At 42.3% G+C, this 17,382-nt stretch overlaps 1 protein-coding gene across 1 annotated transcript in view; it reads left to right on the top strand.

Moving 5' to 3' along the window:
- The window catches only part of camk1da (calcium/calmodulin-dependent protein kinase 1Da), a 74,175-nt gene that overhangs the window by 42,739 nt on the left and 14,054 nt on the right, over positions 1–17,382 (top strand). Inside the window, exons 2-5 of the mRNA XM_058772491.1 lie at positions 7,318–7,449; positions 12,089–12,163; positions 16,076–16,214; positions 16,297–16,423. Of these exons, the coding sequence (XP_058628474.1) occupies positions 7,318–7,449; positions 12,089–12,163; positions 16,076–16,214; positions 16,297–16,423 (473 nt within the window). The remainder of the gene's footprint in view (positions 1–7,317; positions 7,450–12,088; positions 12,164–16,075; positions 16,215–16,296; positions 16,424–17,382) is intronic.

The following is a 17,382-nucleotide window of genomic DNA, read 5'->3' as shown; positions in this document are numbered from 1 at the left end:
AAATAAAAAATATGCAATGATTATGCAAGTAATCATTATTCAGTACACTTGTTCCAGGTTTAGGCCTCCTGGAGTAACCTGAGGTTAAGTTCCTTGCTCAAGGGCACTGGCAATAACTTTACCGAACTTACAGAAAACTTTAACACCACTCTGCTTATGCCTTGCAAGCACTGGTGTTTCCTTCGGGAAATGCAAATCTAGTTCGTAAATATGTGTGTTTGTGGAGTCACTGTTGAATAGTGTATGAGAGCAGAGAGGACAACAGAAGGCTTTTAGCACCCGTGTGTAGATGCTGATGCCTGTAAACTACTTAATCACACTCAGTGCTTTAGAGACTGACTGGACAGTGAGCCACTTTCATTTGTGTTAGTGAGTGTGTTCTGTAGCCTTAATTCATCTCCTGCTAAATGACAGCATGTGCAGCACATTAAACATGCCATCATCTGAAATATACATGATGTATGAATAAATGAAGAGTTTATTTGCAAAAACAGATAACTCTGGGTTTTTTTTTTAATTTTCAAAAAACATATTTATTATGCTATCATGTTTTATTGTGTTAGCTGTTTTTTTTTAGTTATTTCTTAACCTAGTCAAAATAACCCAACTGCAGTTTGATTGAGATTAATTGGAATGCACAATGAAAAAACATGATTTCTGAGAATTGTTAAAAACGGAGTTATCTGTTTTTGCAAATGAACTCTTCAAATGCACACTCATGCACATATACTTGGAAATGTTAAATGTTAGGATTTAATCAACAAACACAGTTTCACTATGCAGCCTGGAGTTATAAATCATGTTTGTTCACTTAGGCCAGAGGAGAACGTCTCGGTTACGTACGTAACCCTCGTTCTCTGATGGAGGGAACGGAGACGTTATGTCGTGACGACATAGGGGATTTACCTGGGAGCCCCAATCATCTCTGACTTAAGAGAAAACGCCAATGAATATTGGCTAGTGGATTTTGCATACCTGCGCCACTCCCCGTGCACACGGGTATAAATAGGCGGCAGGTGCATCCACTCATTAGGTTTTACGCTGAGGAGCCGAGAACGAGTCCCTGGCAACCAGCGATGGTTCGAGATTGTGGCATGGGGACATAACGTCTCCGTTCCCTCCATCAGGGAACGAGGGTTACGTATGTAACCAAGACGTTCCCTATCTGTCGGTCACTACGAGTTATGTCGTGACGACATAGGGGTCCTATAGAAAGCGCCACAACCTGAACCCCGTCACAACCTTGTGGCATGCAGATGCTGACAAGCGAGCGCGTGAGAGACAAATGCCATGCGAAAGGTCGCAACCTTCCCAACGCCCCATTGCAAATTCGCTAACCTTGGTGCCCGCAGGGACCACTGAGTACATCGCTGCTGGAGATAGCCAAGCCGCTGTTCCTTTCCCCACAGAAGTCGGAAGGGATTTCGACCTTCAATGAAAGATAGCTTCAAGTCTTTCCTATTTGTTGTTACAGCTTGGCAGTAACGACGGGGAAGCGAGCCTTCCAGAGAAGGGCGCTACGGAGGCCACATCCTGCCCGAAGGGAGGTAACATGTGGAGACACTGATATGGACTGACCCAGGCCTGGGGCAGTACTACATACGGCTGGACCCTGGGGCAGATCCTACCTAGGGGTAGGGAGGAGAGCTGCCCGCAGGGCCTGACAGAGGGCTCTGTCAAAGGGAAGACATGGGTTTACCGTGAGGGAAACCTTACCGTGGTAGAATACACATATGGGATTACCCGAAGGGAATCAAGCCATACGGACACCTAGCCCAGTACAGGGGCTGACCGGAGACCCGGGCGAGCTAACACAAGTACTGGGCCTGGCGTCAGACTGCTCCGCCCAGTCTGACTGCCGGGGGTGCTGGAGGAACTCCACCAGGGTTCGCCGTCCGGGGAACTGAACTGGAGGAGGAAAACGGCGCTCGTATCCCCGAGTGAGGGGGAATGGCGCAGCAAGCGTGACACCGGCCAGCTCTTCCCGCCACTTACCTGTTACCCAACACACGGGAAGAAACTGGCTCGATGCGGAGATTGTAGAATCTCGCGAAGGTGTTCGGTGTCGCCCAGCCCGCAGCTCTACAGATGTCTGGCAGAGAGGCGCCGTGCGCCAACGCATAGGAGGAGACAACACTACGTGTGGAGTGAGCCCTCACCCCTAGGGGGCACAGCTTGCCTTGGGATTGGTACACCAAGGCGATGGCATCCACTATCCAGTGGGCCAACCTCTGCTTGGAGACAGCCTTCCCTTTCTGCTGACCTCCGTGGCAGACAAAGAGCTGCTCAGAGCTTCTAAAGCTCTGGGTGCGGTCCACGTATATGCGCAATGCTCTTACGGGACACAGCAACGCCAAGGCTGGATCTGCCTCCTCCAAGGGCAGTGCTTGCAGGTTTACCACCTGATCGCGGAAGGGCGTGGTGGGAACCTTAGGCACGTATCCAGGCCGTGGTCTCAGGACAACGTGAGAGTAGACCGGCCCGAACACAAGGCACTCTTCGCTCACCGAAAATGCTTGGAGATCCCTGACCCTCTTGATGGAAGTGGTCAGGAGCGCTGTCTTAGCAGACAGGAACTTAAGCTCAACTGAGTCCAGCGGCTCAAAGGGACCCCTCTGAAGCCCAGCCAGGACAATAGAGAGATCCCAGGGGGGCATCAGGGGTGGCCTAGGAGGATTCAACCTCCTGGCACCCCTCAGGAACCTCACGACGAGATCGTACTTTCCCAGGGACTGGCCGTCCACTGCATCGTGATGGGCCGCAATAGCAGCCACATACACCTTCAAGGTGGAGGGTGACAGCCTACGCTGTCACCCTTTTCTTGCAGGAAAGAAAGCACTACTCCAATCGTGCATCTTCGGGGGTCTTCTCGGCGAGAAGAACACCAGTTCACGAACAGACTCCACTTCAGTGCATAGGCTTGCCTTGTTGAAGGAGCTCTAGCCTGAGTGATGGTCTCTACCACAGTCCGTGGGAGACCGCTCAAGTCTGCCGCGTCTGTCCGCGGGTGAAAGGAGGTCCTTCCTCAGAGGAATGCGCCAGGGAAGAGCTGTCGCAAGGAGTATGAGTTCAGGAAACCAGGAACCAGCAGGACCTGCTCCTCGTCTTCCCTGACCTTGCAGAGTGTCTGTGCAAGCAGGCTCACTGGGGGAAATGCATACTTGCGTGGAGCCCGAGGCCACCTGTGTGCCAGTGCATCCGTGCCGAGGGGGGCCTCGGTCAGGGAGTAATACAGTTGGCAGTGGGAGGACTTGCAGGAAGCAAACAGGTCTACCTGAGCTTCCCCGAATCGACTACAGATCAGCCGGATCATCTCGGGATGGAGTCGCCATTCTCCGGGGAACGTGAGCTGTCGTGAGAGCGTGTCGGCTGCACGATTGAGCTCCCCCGGAATATGGACAGCACACAGCGACTTGAGCTGCGTCTGACTCCAGAGGAGGAGATAGCGGGCGAGCTGTGACATGCGACGTGATCGTACACCTCCCAACCGGTTGATGTACGAGACAGTCGCAGTGTTGTCCGTACGGACCAACAACACGTGCTTGCCGAGCAGCAGTGGCCGGAACTGCCGCAAGGCCAGATGCACTGCCAACAACTCTAGGCAGTTGATGTGTCAAAACAGCCGAGGCCCTGTCCAGGGCCCCGAGGCTGCCTGCCCGTTGCATGTAGCGCCCCAACCCATACTGGAGGCACCCCGGCCCGTAGAAAGGCAAGGTCCGAAGGGCTGAATGAGTGGCGACACTGTGTGATGTTCACACAAAGTGTACCGCGACGCCATGCCCACCTTGTGACTTGGGAGTGCAACCAGTGCTGAAGTGGTCTCATATGAAGCAACCCGAGCGGCGTGACTGCGGCTGCGGATGCCATATGCCCCAGGAGCCTCTGAAACTGTTTCAGCGGAACCACAGTCCTGCCTCTGAAGGAACTCAGGCAGTTCAGCACTGACTGGGTGCGGTCCTCCGAGAGGCGCGCCGTCATACTCACTGAGTCTAACTCCACACCGAGAAAAGAGATTCTCTGCACAGGGGAGAGCTTGCTCTTTTCCCAGTTGACCCGAAGCCCCAACTGGCTGAGTGCTGAAGCACTGGGTCCCTGTGAACCCGGAGGAAAAGGAAATTGCTCTTTCTTTTGACAATGTGGGAACAGAACCAGAGATTTTCCACCCGGCCCTCCTCCGGGGGAAGGAGCGGTGCTGTCCCTGCCATCTCCTGAGAAAGAGCAGCTTCCCACATCACTGGGTTGCCCGTGTCAAGGCCGCTTTGTCGCCTATCTGGGCGATTAGGGGCCGACTGGGACACGGGGGGCGCCGCACTCCTGCGAGAGGCTCGACGCACCGGCATATGGGACGATTCAACACGGGGCGGAGCAGCTCTGGAGGATGCGGGAGGGCGCCCACGGCGACAAGCAGACTGGGGCTTGCCCTGCGGCTGAGCGGTGCATCACGCCGGGGCAAGATGTGTTACTTACCTGTTACCCAATTGGCCTCAGTCTGCTTCTGTACTGCCGAGAACTGCTGGGCACAGTCCTCGACAGTGTCGCCGAACAGTCCAGCCTGGGAGACGAGAGCGGCGAGCAGCGCACTGTCGACATCGCTCTTCTCAACAAGGCTGAGCCATAGATGGCCCTCGGCCATCGCCCATAGGGCACAGTCAGTCACCGAGCGCAGTTCCTGCATCAACCTCGGGTTGGTACTACCCTCGTGCATTTTAATGCCTTGGCTGGTGTACGCGCAGGATAGCCATGGCATGGAGGGCAGAGGCAGCTTGGCCCGCAGCACTGTAAGCTTTGGCCACGAGCGGCCGTCAGCCTACAGGCTTTGGACGGGAGACGAGACGATTCCTCCAAGTGGCGGCGTTTTGCGGGCACAAGTGCACCGCAAACGCACTCTCCCCCTGGGAAATGTCAACGTACCCCCTAGCTGCCCCGCCATCGAGGGTAGCGAGGATGGGGGAGGCAGACGAGCCGCTTCTGGCTGTAAAAAGGGGCCATCCACGACTTCATCAGCTCCTCATGCACTTCCGGGAAGAAAGGAACCGGGGCAGGGGCCCGTGCCGAGGAACCAATCATCTTGCCGCGAAGGTTCAGGACTAGGAGGTGTGCACGCCTCCAGCCCGATGCTCGCGGCGGCCCGGGAAAGCACAGCCGTCAACTCTGGGTCCGATGCTGCGATCGACATCTGATCCTCTATCGGCGCACCGAATGAAACGCTGGGCACGCCGTGAGACGGCACAGCAGAATCACCGGGGAGCCGCACAGAACAGCTGCTGCGGGAGGAGTGAGAGGTCCGTGGGGACTGGCCCGGCGGAAAGGCTCTCACTGTAACCCTCAGATCGCCCAGAGCACTAGCTGATGGTTCTGTGCTTGTGGCAGAGAAGCCAGCACGGGTAGTGACAGAGGGAGCCCCTCCCATCCCCGTGAGGAGAGAGAGGCGCGATCGCAGCGCTGCCATGGTTACACGCTCAGAGCGAACGCATAAACCATCCATGAACACAGCTTCAGCGCGCTGGATGCCCAGACACTGAAGACAACGATCGTGGCCGTGGACGGAGGATAGGAAACGACTGCAACCAAGAGGACACGGCCGGAACGGCGTCTTTAAAAAGACGCGAACCGACCATGATTTGCTCTTTTAGGAAATCTGCTCTTTTAGTTGAAGTGCCCAGGGGAATCACTGCAGACAGGGACACCGCTGTTCGCATCATAACGCCAACCAGAACAGCTTCCAGACAGATGATGAATGGCTCTTTGTGGAGATCAACACGTTCATCCACTCGGCTCCGAAGCAAAAATCTAATGAGTGGATGCACCTGCCGCCTATTTATACCCGTGTGCACGGGGAGTGGCGCAGGTATGCAAAATCCACTAGCCAATATTTATTGGCGTTTTCTCTTAAGTCAGAGATGATTGGGGCTCTCAAGTAAATCCCCTATGTCGTCACGACATAACTCGTAGTGACCGACAGATAGGGAACCGGCCTTCCTACTGAGCCTGGTTTCTCCCAAGGTTTTTTTTCTCAAATTTTTAGAGAAAAATTAGGATCCTTTGTTTGGGATCCTTGCCAGCATCTCTTTTGGCTTGCTTAGTTGGGGTTTAAAAGACACTTAATATTCAGCAATATTATTGTTTTGACTGCAGTGACACTATTGCATAAGAACAAAAATTTAACTGACTTGAACTGAGCTGAATAACTATGCTATTGTCTTCTATAGAGCTGCTTTATAGCCAAATCAAATTTCTTTCATAAACTAATTTTGTAACATTGTTACTGAATTGAACGGAATTGAATTACTGAATTGAACTGAATCAACATAAAACTGACTCAAGCTTAATAACGACACTACTGTCTTCTGTAGAGCTACTTACAGCTGAATCCAGTTGTCATGTCAATGTTGCATAATTTGTCAGTTTTGAACAAATTAACACTGAATCAACATTGAACTGACTCACTGAATAGCGATAATGTTGTCTTCTGTACAGATGTTTATCACTGAATCGAATTTGTTTCACAATTTTGCAACACTCAGCGAGTCTGTTCATTGTTGATTCAATTCAGTTATAACATGCTGATGTTGCAAAATGTCAATTAGGAAGGAATCAGAATAGCTGAATTGAATGTATTTCATAATTAATTAATTTTACAACATTAACACATTATTAAAATGAACTGAATCAACACTGAAATGACTCAGGCAGAATAATGACATTATTGTCTTCTAGAGAGATGCTTATAGCTAAATTGAACTTGTTTCATAATTGATTAATTTTACACAGTTATTGAACTGAACCAACACTGAACTGACTTATAAAATAATGACACTATAGTTTTTTTTTAGTGCTGCTTTACAGCAGAACTTGAATTTGTTTCACGTTTTCCTGTTTAATGCTGTAATGCTGATTTGAAACACCTGTAATTCAGATCTGTATTGTGTGAAACGCTAAATAAATTAAGGTGACTTGACTTCATTATGAAAACACTGCGGTCCAGAAGTCTCGGACCAATGAAAATACTAAAAACAGTAAAAATAAATTCTGCATTTGTCTAAATTTGTATAAAATTACTGTTAAAGTTTTGGATAGTAACCTCATATTCTAAAACACAGTATAGTACATAATATTACATGATATTTAAAAGATTACCATAGTGTTGTCTTGTTTTTTGGACCACGTTAATACTAATATTTCATTTTTTGACTGTATCAATTGCTTCCATTCTGCTGCATGCATTAACCAGTAGCATCCAACTAACACTGTCAGTATTTCCCAGCTCTTCTATCATAAATGAAGCCATAAATCCTCTTTGCTCTCTCTCTTTTAAAGGGGTGCATTCTCAGAGGTGGTCCTGGCAGAGGAGAGGTCCACGGGAAAGATGTTCGCTGTGAAGTGCATCCCTAAAAAAGCGCTGAAGGGGAAGGAGAGCAGCATCGAGAATGAGATTGCCGTTCTACGCAAGTGAGTTCCATTTCCCGTACCACACCTGTACCCATGGCAACAGCATCACCCTTCTCTTCCACACTCATTCTCTCAGTTTGCCAGTTGATAGGAGCTTGTTTGCCTGAGGTTTGACCTCCGGTTACCTTGGTAACTCCGGTGCCCTCGTCCAATTACTGCAGGGAAGCTCCCACAGATGTTCTCTCTCCATGAAGCCGCACACGTGCGAACCGTGTCCGTGAGTGTGGACAGAGGCTTTGACTGTATTTGGAATGGAAAATAAGTGCGTGCTTACTGCATACTGAACGCACAGTATATACTGTTTGCTTCCTATTAGTATTAAAAGATAGTCTGCACAACGATAAACATGAGTAGAGTAGATATTTTTGGAATAAATAGATTTTGTAATTTCAACCGATTTCAGTGCAATCACACACTGCCTTTCAAGGGTTTGGGGTCTGTAAGATTTTTTTTTTTTTTAAGAAATTAGTACTTTTATTCAGCAAGGATGCATTAAATTTATTAATATTTTGATATAATTTTTGGAATAAATCCAATATTACGTAAAAAAAAAAAAAAAAAAATTATAATTTCAACCAATTTTAGTCCAATCACACACTGCCTTTCAAAGGTTTGTCGTCAGCATGTTTTTTTAAATTACAAATTTAAAAAAGCTAGGATGCATTAAATTGATCATAAGTGACAGTAAATACAATTATAATATTTCTATGCAGAAATCATAAAAAATGTATCACAAAGTATTTCCACAAAAATGTTAAGCAGCTCTGGTTGTGATGTCATTTTTGGGAATCAGTGAGCTCATGAATATTAATGAGCTAGCGTTGACATTGCCAGGCAGTTTTACACTTTTCAGTCCCTCGTCCTAATTGATATTCATGAAGTGTTCTTCGCTGACTTGGAATGGACACAATATCAGCTTTACCTTTGTGCAGATATTTAAATTGGTTATATTTACATAAATTAAAAACTAAAGTCCAATTATTTTTGTAAATATGATTTTATAGTTTTTAATGTTATGTTAAAGTCACTTCACTTTATCTTGACATGCTTTTTTTAAAATGCAATCCAAAAGAACATTTTGATATAAGCTAAATTAGTGCATGGCCGATTAAAAGTACATATTACAAATACATTAGAGAGTATGTCCGAGCGTTAGATGTCTCTGCGTATAATATTCTCTTTATTTCTTAATTTTATCACTTCACAACTGTTAATTTGCCCTCTCTAGCTCAAAGAAAGCAAAGCAAACCAACCTCTCACATACAAGCAACAAGCTTAACACATTTCTCAGGTATTTTCCCACCGTCGGTGCAAATGAAAGCAGGTGTGTTCGGTGTTTGGTGACATATGGTGTGTGACGGGCGTTTCCCCTGAGACTCATCAGGAAAGGCTGCCTCTGATTTTGACATGGGCTTCTGTTGTCACAGCGATCGTACCCTGGAGATCGGACACACAGTTTTGTCCTTCAAGTCTTGGTCTCCCTCATCTCATATCATAGTAACCAAATGATTGACAGTTTGACTGCCATCTCCTGGGTGATGCCATAGGCCTGTAATTAGATAGAGCGAGCACACACACGAGCCAACGAACGAGAGCGTGTTCGTTTCTTCATTGTCTGTTTGTCTTGCCTGCATATGTTAAAGATATTTCCTTCACATCTACAAATGAGATAATGAGATGCCCTCATAGGTTAGAGTTTAATCTTCGCAATACCCGCAGAGAATCGCTAACGTACACTCCCAGCATGCCTCAGAGTCATGCTGCCCGACAGACTAATGTTATGTTTAAATACTTAAATCAATATAATTTATCCAGACATGGGACTCGCTAACCCAGAGGGAAATTTTATTGCTCAAAGGCTCCTCTTTCATAGCTCATGAGACATAATTGAGTTCTAATCAGGCATGATGTGAAGTTTCCAGTCGTAAATGTTTTAGTCCGCACTAGAAGTGAAAATGCTGCATAAGGCAATAGTCTTAGTCAAGAAATATTAGGATTATGGATGAATGCGATTTCAAGGTGGGAGGGGCTAGCCAGCACAGCATCACTTGTCATTGGTCAGGACAAAAAATAAGATTTACATGGAAGAGATAGCTGTTATTACTTGTTTTCTTTAAATATTAGCTTCGTCTCAGAAGTTTCTCCTAAAATTTTTAACAAAAGAGATCATTTTCATACAATTTCTGACATTGTATAACAAAGTATATAACATTGTGAAAAAGTACACTTTAGCATTCTTTTATTAAGATTTTTATTATTTAATATTAAATAATATACTTTAGAATATATTTATTTGCTAACTCAATGTAATGTTTTCAGACACTTAATTGCATGTTAATTGAAAATTGTTTTAAAAAATTACATTAATTGCAATTAGCTGAATTTTAGAGTGCGTTTTGACCCACTTGAGTAGCACTGATAGTATATATACAGTACATCTTCATATGTAAACCTCTATTTGCTCTCCATTTAATCTCATTTCTGTCTTGGAGAAGCAATTGAGACATTAAAAGTATAGTTTGTCCAAAAATGACAAGTGGAGGGCGAGTAAATGATGACAGAATTTTCATTTTTGGGTGAACTTTGCCTTTAAGAATGGATCTCATTTGTGTATTTTCTTTAATGAGAACGAATCTCACTTCACATCAGATAATGTGAATGCTGAAGTGAATCACTTATTACTTAAAAGCACCTGGCACAAAAGAAAGCCAGACGCAGCTTTCAGCAGTAAATAGCTAGTCATTCTACCTTTTTATTGTTAAATGATTTCTTTTTATTGGCACTCAGCAATGTTTTTTGTGAAATAATGGAAAAAGAGAGTGTTTTTTTTTTGTTCCTCGTTCTGCTTTCACCCCTATTCCTTAGTGCTTTTTCCTCTTGAATCAAAAGAGAAGATGGTTTCAGAGGCAGCGAATGAGTCGTGCTACAGCTTCTGCCCACTCACTGCTGAAGGAGAAAGAGAGAGAGAAACAGACAGAGGGAAGAAGCAGCGAACGCATGAAAGAGGGATATTAAGCCAGTGAATAGCTTTGTAATCCTCCAGCAGACGGGTTTTCCATAATCAGTTTTGAAAAATCAATACGTCAAAGGGCGAATCAACCTACAGGTTTTGTTTAAGAAGAAAAAGCAGAGCTTTTCTTTGTTTATTCATTTGCTTCCAAAGCTAACGTTTTAATATGCTGCTTCAGAGGTGACTCCCAGTTCATTGAATCGTGAATCGATATGAAACCACTCGACGAAACCACTAAATGAATCACTTGCTCTCAGATTTATCCATACCTCAGTAACCCTTTTATATATTAAACTACAATACAAGGAGCATTTCTGACAAAAATCAAATGCCTGCTGACTGCTTGGAGGCGTTTTACTGCAGTCTTTTATTGTGCATTTCTGTGAACCGAAACCTTTTTCTGTTTTATCTGGGCTCAGACAGCGGTGAGCACCAATGAAAGGACCGTTTTTGAGATGATTGCCCCTTACCTGTAGGGATCAACCTTTCTGAACATATGGATGAACAAAGAGAGTTAATTATAGGAAACTGAGGTGGGGGGGGGGGGAGAAAAAAACAAATGTATTTTCTGTACTTGTCGATGTCCATTATGAGCTTGTGTGCGCGCGTGCGTCTTGTTATTGTCCACTCACTTGCGTCATTGCCTGGCCTGTTATCATGTGCCAGTTGGACTCGCTGATCAGAATTCACTTAAAATGCAACGCTAATGTGTATACACACAGCCGCCGTGACTGTGTTACCATGGCGAGAGGAGAGAGAGATGTTAACTGCAGGGAAGGAGAGGAGAAGAAAAACAAAACAAAAAAATATTGCCAGTTGATATGACAGAGATGAAAAAGCCACTTTTTAAAGCAGGCACCCTAACAGCATCCATTAGATGACAACAATTAGACTAGCTGTGCATCTAAATGCTTTAGAATCTTCAAAAGCCATTTAGTCATTTGTTTTGGCATATGACAATATACTGTATATACATACAAATGTAAATTAAATTGAAATACATGTACAAATATGTGTGTAGTGAATGTTAATTTCAGTGATAAAAGCGTACATGCTAGTGCATGCAAGTTCATAGCATAAAACATGGCAGTGTTTATTGTACATTTTATGGGCTTATGGAAATGTGCACCACTGAAGTATTCATATGCTTATGAGAAGATCCAGAATGTTCCACTCCCTTAAATTAACTTCCCAAACAAACCCCGAGGCAATGCAAGCCAGATTGCAGCAAACATATGCACAAAAAATAGACGTTAATATTCTTAAAGTTGCAATTACAGCTGATCCTGCCTTCACAAAGTTTTGTAATATATACGTACATATATAAGTTAGATGTATTTTTGCCAATTTTATCAGTTTTACACAAAATTGTCTTCCTTTTATAATAATAATTAATGAATTTTTATATTTGAATGTGCTTTTTTTTTTTGCAATTCATCAATTTTAACTTTTACAGTATACAGTATACAGTACTGAATACAGTATACATAAATATTCACAAAAACACAATTTTTATGCCATGTTTACATTCAGATGAAAAGATAAACATTGTTATATGTGTCTGATATGAATACATATCTGATATTAAAATTGTGCATTTAAATGAGCTTTATGCATTTTGTTTTGCAGAATTAAGCATGAGAACATAGTGGCGCTGGAGGACATCTATGAAAGCTCCAATCACCTCTATCTAATAATGCAGCTGTGAGTATGTTCGACGCTTACACAGTTACCCACAATGCATTGCGCTCATGTCTTCCTGTTCATTCTGTGGACATTTTAACAAACAAATTCCCAGTTATTTGCTTGTGTATGTACAAACATTTGGGGTTGGTAAGATGTTGTGGAAACCATGATACTATTTTTTCAGGATTCTTTGATGAATACATATTTCATTTATTTGGAACAGAACTCTTTTGAAATATCATAAATGTCTTTACTGTCACTTTTGATGGTGTCTGTGGTCCATGATTTTCAGCTATTTCAGAATTGAGTGAACTATGACTTTAACATATTACCGCCCACATCGTCATCTCCTTATCAGTATTCAGCAACCCAGCGGGGGCGTCGCTAGCTCATTTCACATGCGAAGAGGTTAGCCCATCATAACAGAGGTCATTTACATATTGAAGTCTTAAAAGTACAGCAACGAAAAAGGCCTGTTTGATTCTAAGGGTCAGAGAGAGGGCGGAAAGTGATCATGTAAAACTAAATTTCCACAAGAAACCTTGACAGACATATAAGAACAGTTCTGTTGCTCATCTTTATGTAATCCTCAGACATTTCTGCGCTTAAAAACGCTGTATTTTGTGTTTTTACTCTTTGATTAAACAGCAGTTGACAGTCTGACCTCTTGCTCAAGTATTAAAGTGACTTCTGTACCGTCCTTGACTTCAGCTCTGTTTCGATGAGCTTAATGTTCTGACACATGAATGCACAAAAATTAATCTGTAAAGCAATAAGAAAAAAGGATGGCACGGTGGGCCACGACCCAGATCACGGCGAACTGGAAGATGAAGAATGTCGATCTGGACAGAGAGGAAGAGAGAGGGTGGCAGTCTGGTGAGTTGGCTGAGCACTGCTGTATGCTGACGTAGAAGCGTTGCGTAACATCGGTGATGGGTAGCAGAATGTGCATGTCTGTCCAGCACTGCAATCATACACACACACACACCTTAATGTAAGGGGAGCATGTAGTGTGTGTATCATATGCATTTAAAGAGAAAAATAAGCCCTCTCTCGCTATTAAATAAATATGGCCTGAAAGACGATTTACTGCATCAGAGCAGTGTGTGTATTTTCAGAGCATGTTAAATTTTGTTATTAGCAATGTGTGTTAGCCAGTGAAATGGCATTGACAGTTTTCTATAATGTGATTTTTTTAAATTATTACTTTCATTCACCAAGGATGCATCAAAAGTGTCAGTAAAGACGTATAATGTTGCAAAAGATCTCTTGTGAGATTTATTTTAATCCAAAAAGTACCAGTTTCCACAAAAACTGCACTAAAGCAAAACTTTTTTCAGCATTGACAGTAATCAGAAATGGTTTTTGAGCAGCAAATCAGCATATTAGAATGATTTTTAAAGGATCATGTAACACTGAAGACTGGCGTAATGATGCTGAAAATTCAGTTCTGTGTCCCAGGAATAAATTACATTTTAAAATAAATACAATTAGAAAACAGTTATTTGAAATTATAATAACAATAATATTTGGCATTAATACTGTTTTTAATGTATTTCTGATTAAATAAATGAAGCCATGGTGAACATAAGCTTTTTTTGAAAAGTAGTATATTTCCAAGTTATAAATTAATTGTTGTTGAAACTATTTGAGCTGTAAAAACATTATTTAATTATTTTATAGTCATTTTAGGTGTTACATTGTCATGGTAACAGTTAAATTAGATATAACTTGACACAGAAATGGTTAATAATAGATTTTTTTTATTGAGTAAAAGAGGCATATATCCAAATAATTTTCTTGTGCTGATCAACATTAAGATGTAGATTAACTTACGGTAACTTGTATTGATTCTGGAATAATCTTTACATAGAGGTCATTTATGATGTTGCTTCCCTGTGGGTTGTATATTCAAAAACTCAAATGATTGTGTCCATATATGTAGATGGGAAAAGTGAGTGCGTGGACAACAGTACTTTATCCATTGGGAATTGACATGATCGTGTAAAGTGGTTTCTATGACAGGTGGTTGCAGGGGAGGGGTTGCTGACGTCAGCCGAAAGGAAATTCGGTTCAGGGATGGAGCCTGTTATTACATTTTCATGAGAGATTACGAAGACAACAGCATAAACGGGGTCAATTCTGATTTCATTTCAACTTTAAATGCTGATGATGCGGAGACGAGAGGGAAGTTAGGCAGATTAGAGGAAACAAACATTTATTTTCCGTCCTCATTTCGCCCCTGGAAACCGCATTAGAATTTGAATTCCTGAGTGTTAATTTGATAGTTGGCCGGGAGCCTGCCCCTCTTTTCCCTGTTAATAGGTTGTGCCGTGTGTGTGTGTGTGTGTGTGTGTGTGTGTGTTACTGAGAGAAACATGAAGAACATTTTGGCATATGGTGTTGAGATGAATATTTAAACAGTACCAATCTGCTTTCTGTATGATCTCACAGATGCCGTTTAGAAACTCTTCATAATTCACTCTTCACGCAAGTGTGTGTGCAAGTGTGATTCAATCAGATATGGACTGTTTTCTTCATGCATGTTAGATCCTCAGGCACTACTGCAGTATGACACGATTTATGGCAGTGGAACGAGAAAAATGAGGACTAGATGAGGACAGAGAGAAAGGGACGGACTAAGGGCGTCTGCACACTGCAACAGAGAGCACTGTAAATCCATTGACTACAACTGAAATAGTGCACCATGTGGACGTAGAGAAGGAGTGTTCAATTAATGTCCAAAAGGTCTCTATGGTTTCCTTCCCTGCAAAGGTCCATATAATCATAACTTACACTGGCAGGAGTCAATAAGGCTTGGAAATGAAATAAGCAGTGTGCGTTGGAGGAGTATATATTGTAAATTGTAAGATTGGCAGCAGTAGTACTTTGTAAAAAGAAGAAATGATCCTACATACACTCTTAAAAAATAAAGGTTCCAGTAGGGAAAAATTTGTAATAGTCTGAAGAACCTTTTGTCATTATAAAGAACCTTTTTGTCCAATGGGAAGTTCTTTATATAACCATCAATGCCAATAAAGAACTTTTATTTTTAAGAATGTATTCAAAATGTTTTACAAAACTGCTGCTTCATCCAGTATAAACTTGAAAAGGTGCAAATGTGCATTTGCTACCTTAAGGATCCATTTCTTATGGGTAGATCAACTTGATTTTCAACAGAAATTGCTTTTCATGGGCAATTTTGCACATAAATGTTTGCTTCAACTGTGGCCTACATAGATCAAAACAAAAGATAAATTAGGCTGCACAAAACTCTTAAGAGTTATTTAATGCATATTTCGCGTGTGAACATGCATCAATGGGCAATGCATCCATTTTTTGAGAATCATTATAAAGACTACGAACGAAAGCGATTGCATCTCCATCCAAAAGGGGGCGCTATAGTCTTAGTAGTTTGAAAACAACCCCTGCTCAGACCACACCAAGTCCAGCCTCTGACTTTAATGAGCATTAATGTGCTCTGAAAAGCTGCATATGTCTGCACTCCCCAGCTTTGAGCTCATATTTGCCTAATTGCATGTAGTAGAGTTTGAATTTACATAAAAATGACTGGCTAATGCAGGCTTAGGAGATCAAGAGGCCAAACGTCATTGAGTTCTTTGCCGAGGCTCCTTTGTGTGATGGCATGGTCTCTGCACTTACAGGGACGACATAGTCTTTTTCCCCCCTGTTTTCAGATCAGTTGCACTGTGGTGGCTTGTCTGATCTGAGTCGACATGCAGCACCCCCTACAGGGGAGTTCACATCAATTACAGCCCTGTAATTGTGCTGTATATTAGGACACACATTTCTGCTAGTATTTTGATTTGTAACTAAACATTTAAATTTATATATTAATACGGAATTTGTTTTTTAGTGGTCTCTCTGCTCTTTGTTGTGGTCTCTCTCTCACTTTCTGTCTATTTGCAGTGTGTCTGGAGGCGAGTTGTTCGACCGGATCGTGGAGAAAGGTTTCTACACGGAGAAAGACGCCAGTACGCTTATCAGACAAGTACTAGATGCTGTGAACTACCTCCACAGTATGGGCATCGTACACAGAGATCTAAAAGTGAGCGAAACACACCCACATTCACAGTTCTGCTCTGGTTTGATATGTTTGATTTCAATATGAGTGCGTTTTCTCTCTTCAGCCAGAGAATCTGCTCTATTTCAACCCTCAAGATGGCTCAAAGATCATGATTAGTGATTTCGGTTTGTCTAAGATGGAGGGGACAGGTGATGTCATGTCCACAGCCTGCGGAACGCCAGGATACGTGGGTAAGAGTTTAGATATGAAAGAGAGATTGAGATGTATGATTTTGTCTATTGTAGATGTGCATGTTCATATACTGTATTTACAAATGTGTATATTTTAGCTATTGAAGAGTGATTGCATGGGATGCATATGTCGGCTCAATTGTGCAGCCTATATCTGCACTTGAAGCTTATTCTTATCTCATACTGACAGAACTGCCCCAGAGTTGCCTGCTTTTCCCCTGTCATTAGAGCAACCGCAACACTCTGAGCCAACATGGCTGTATGTGATGCTGCATGCGAAATAAACACACAGCTGGATGCAATATTTCAGTTTAGAAAATTTTTAATTAGAAAAGTAACTTTCATATTATGTGGTCAGGAATTTTGCTTATTAAAATTGCTTTTGTTCATTGAAATTGAAGCTAAAATAAAATATAAATATTGAAATGAAAAAATATAAATATTATATTAAAATAAAGTATAATTAATATTCATATTAAATAAATATTTGATGAAAAACTAAATAAGTTTAAATACTAAAACTACTAAAACTAAAATTGAAATAAAAAAAAGCCTAATAGAACACAAATAAAAAAAACTAATGGAAAACAATGACAAAAACATTAAACTACTAATTATTACTAACTACTAAACAACAAACACTAAAAATGAAAACAAAGTCAAAGCTAATGCAAAATATTAATAAATATTATTCTTATTAATATACTAAAATATACTTAATACTAAAATAACAATAGGTGGTATCAGATGGTAATACCATGGAATTTTAATTAATGCAAAAGGACTGAATGAAAGGACTATCCATATATCAAGTATTACCATGGTAAATGTACAAAAACATAACATATAGTATAATAATAATAACAGTATATCGGTAACATTTTACAATAAGGAGTTTGTTAACATTAGTTAACTATTTTACAGGATTTGTTAATCTGGGTTAAACTAATGTTTGTTCA

The sequence above is a fragment of the Onychostoma macrolepis genome, chromosome 04, assembly GCF_012432095.1.
Source record: "Onychostoma macrolepis isolate SWU-2019 chromosome 04, ASM1243209v1, whole genome shotgun sequence".
NCBI lineage: Eukaryota > Metazoa > Chordata > Actinopteri > Cypriniformes > Cyprinidae > Onychostoma > Onychostoma macrolepis.
The sequence above is the reverse complement of the archived record's forward strand: the minus strand, read 5'-3'. Positions and strand labels throughout refer to the sequence as shown.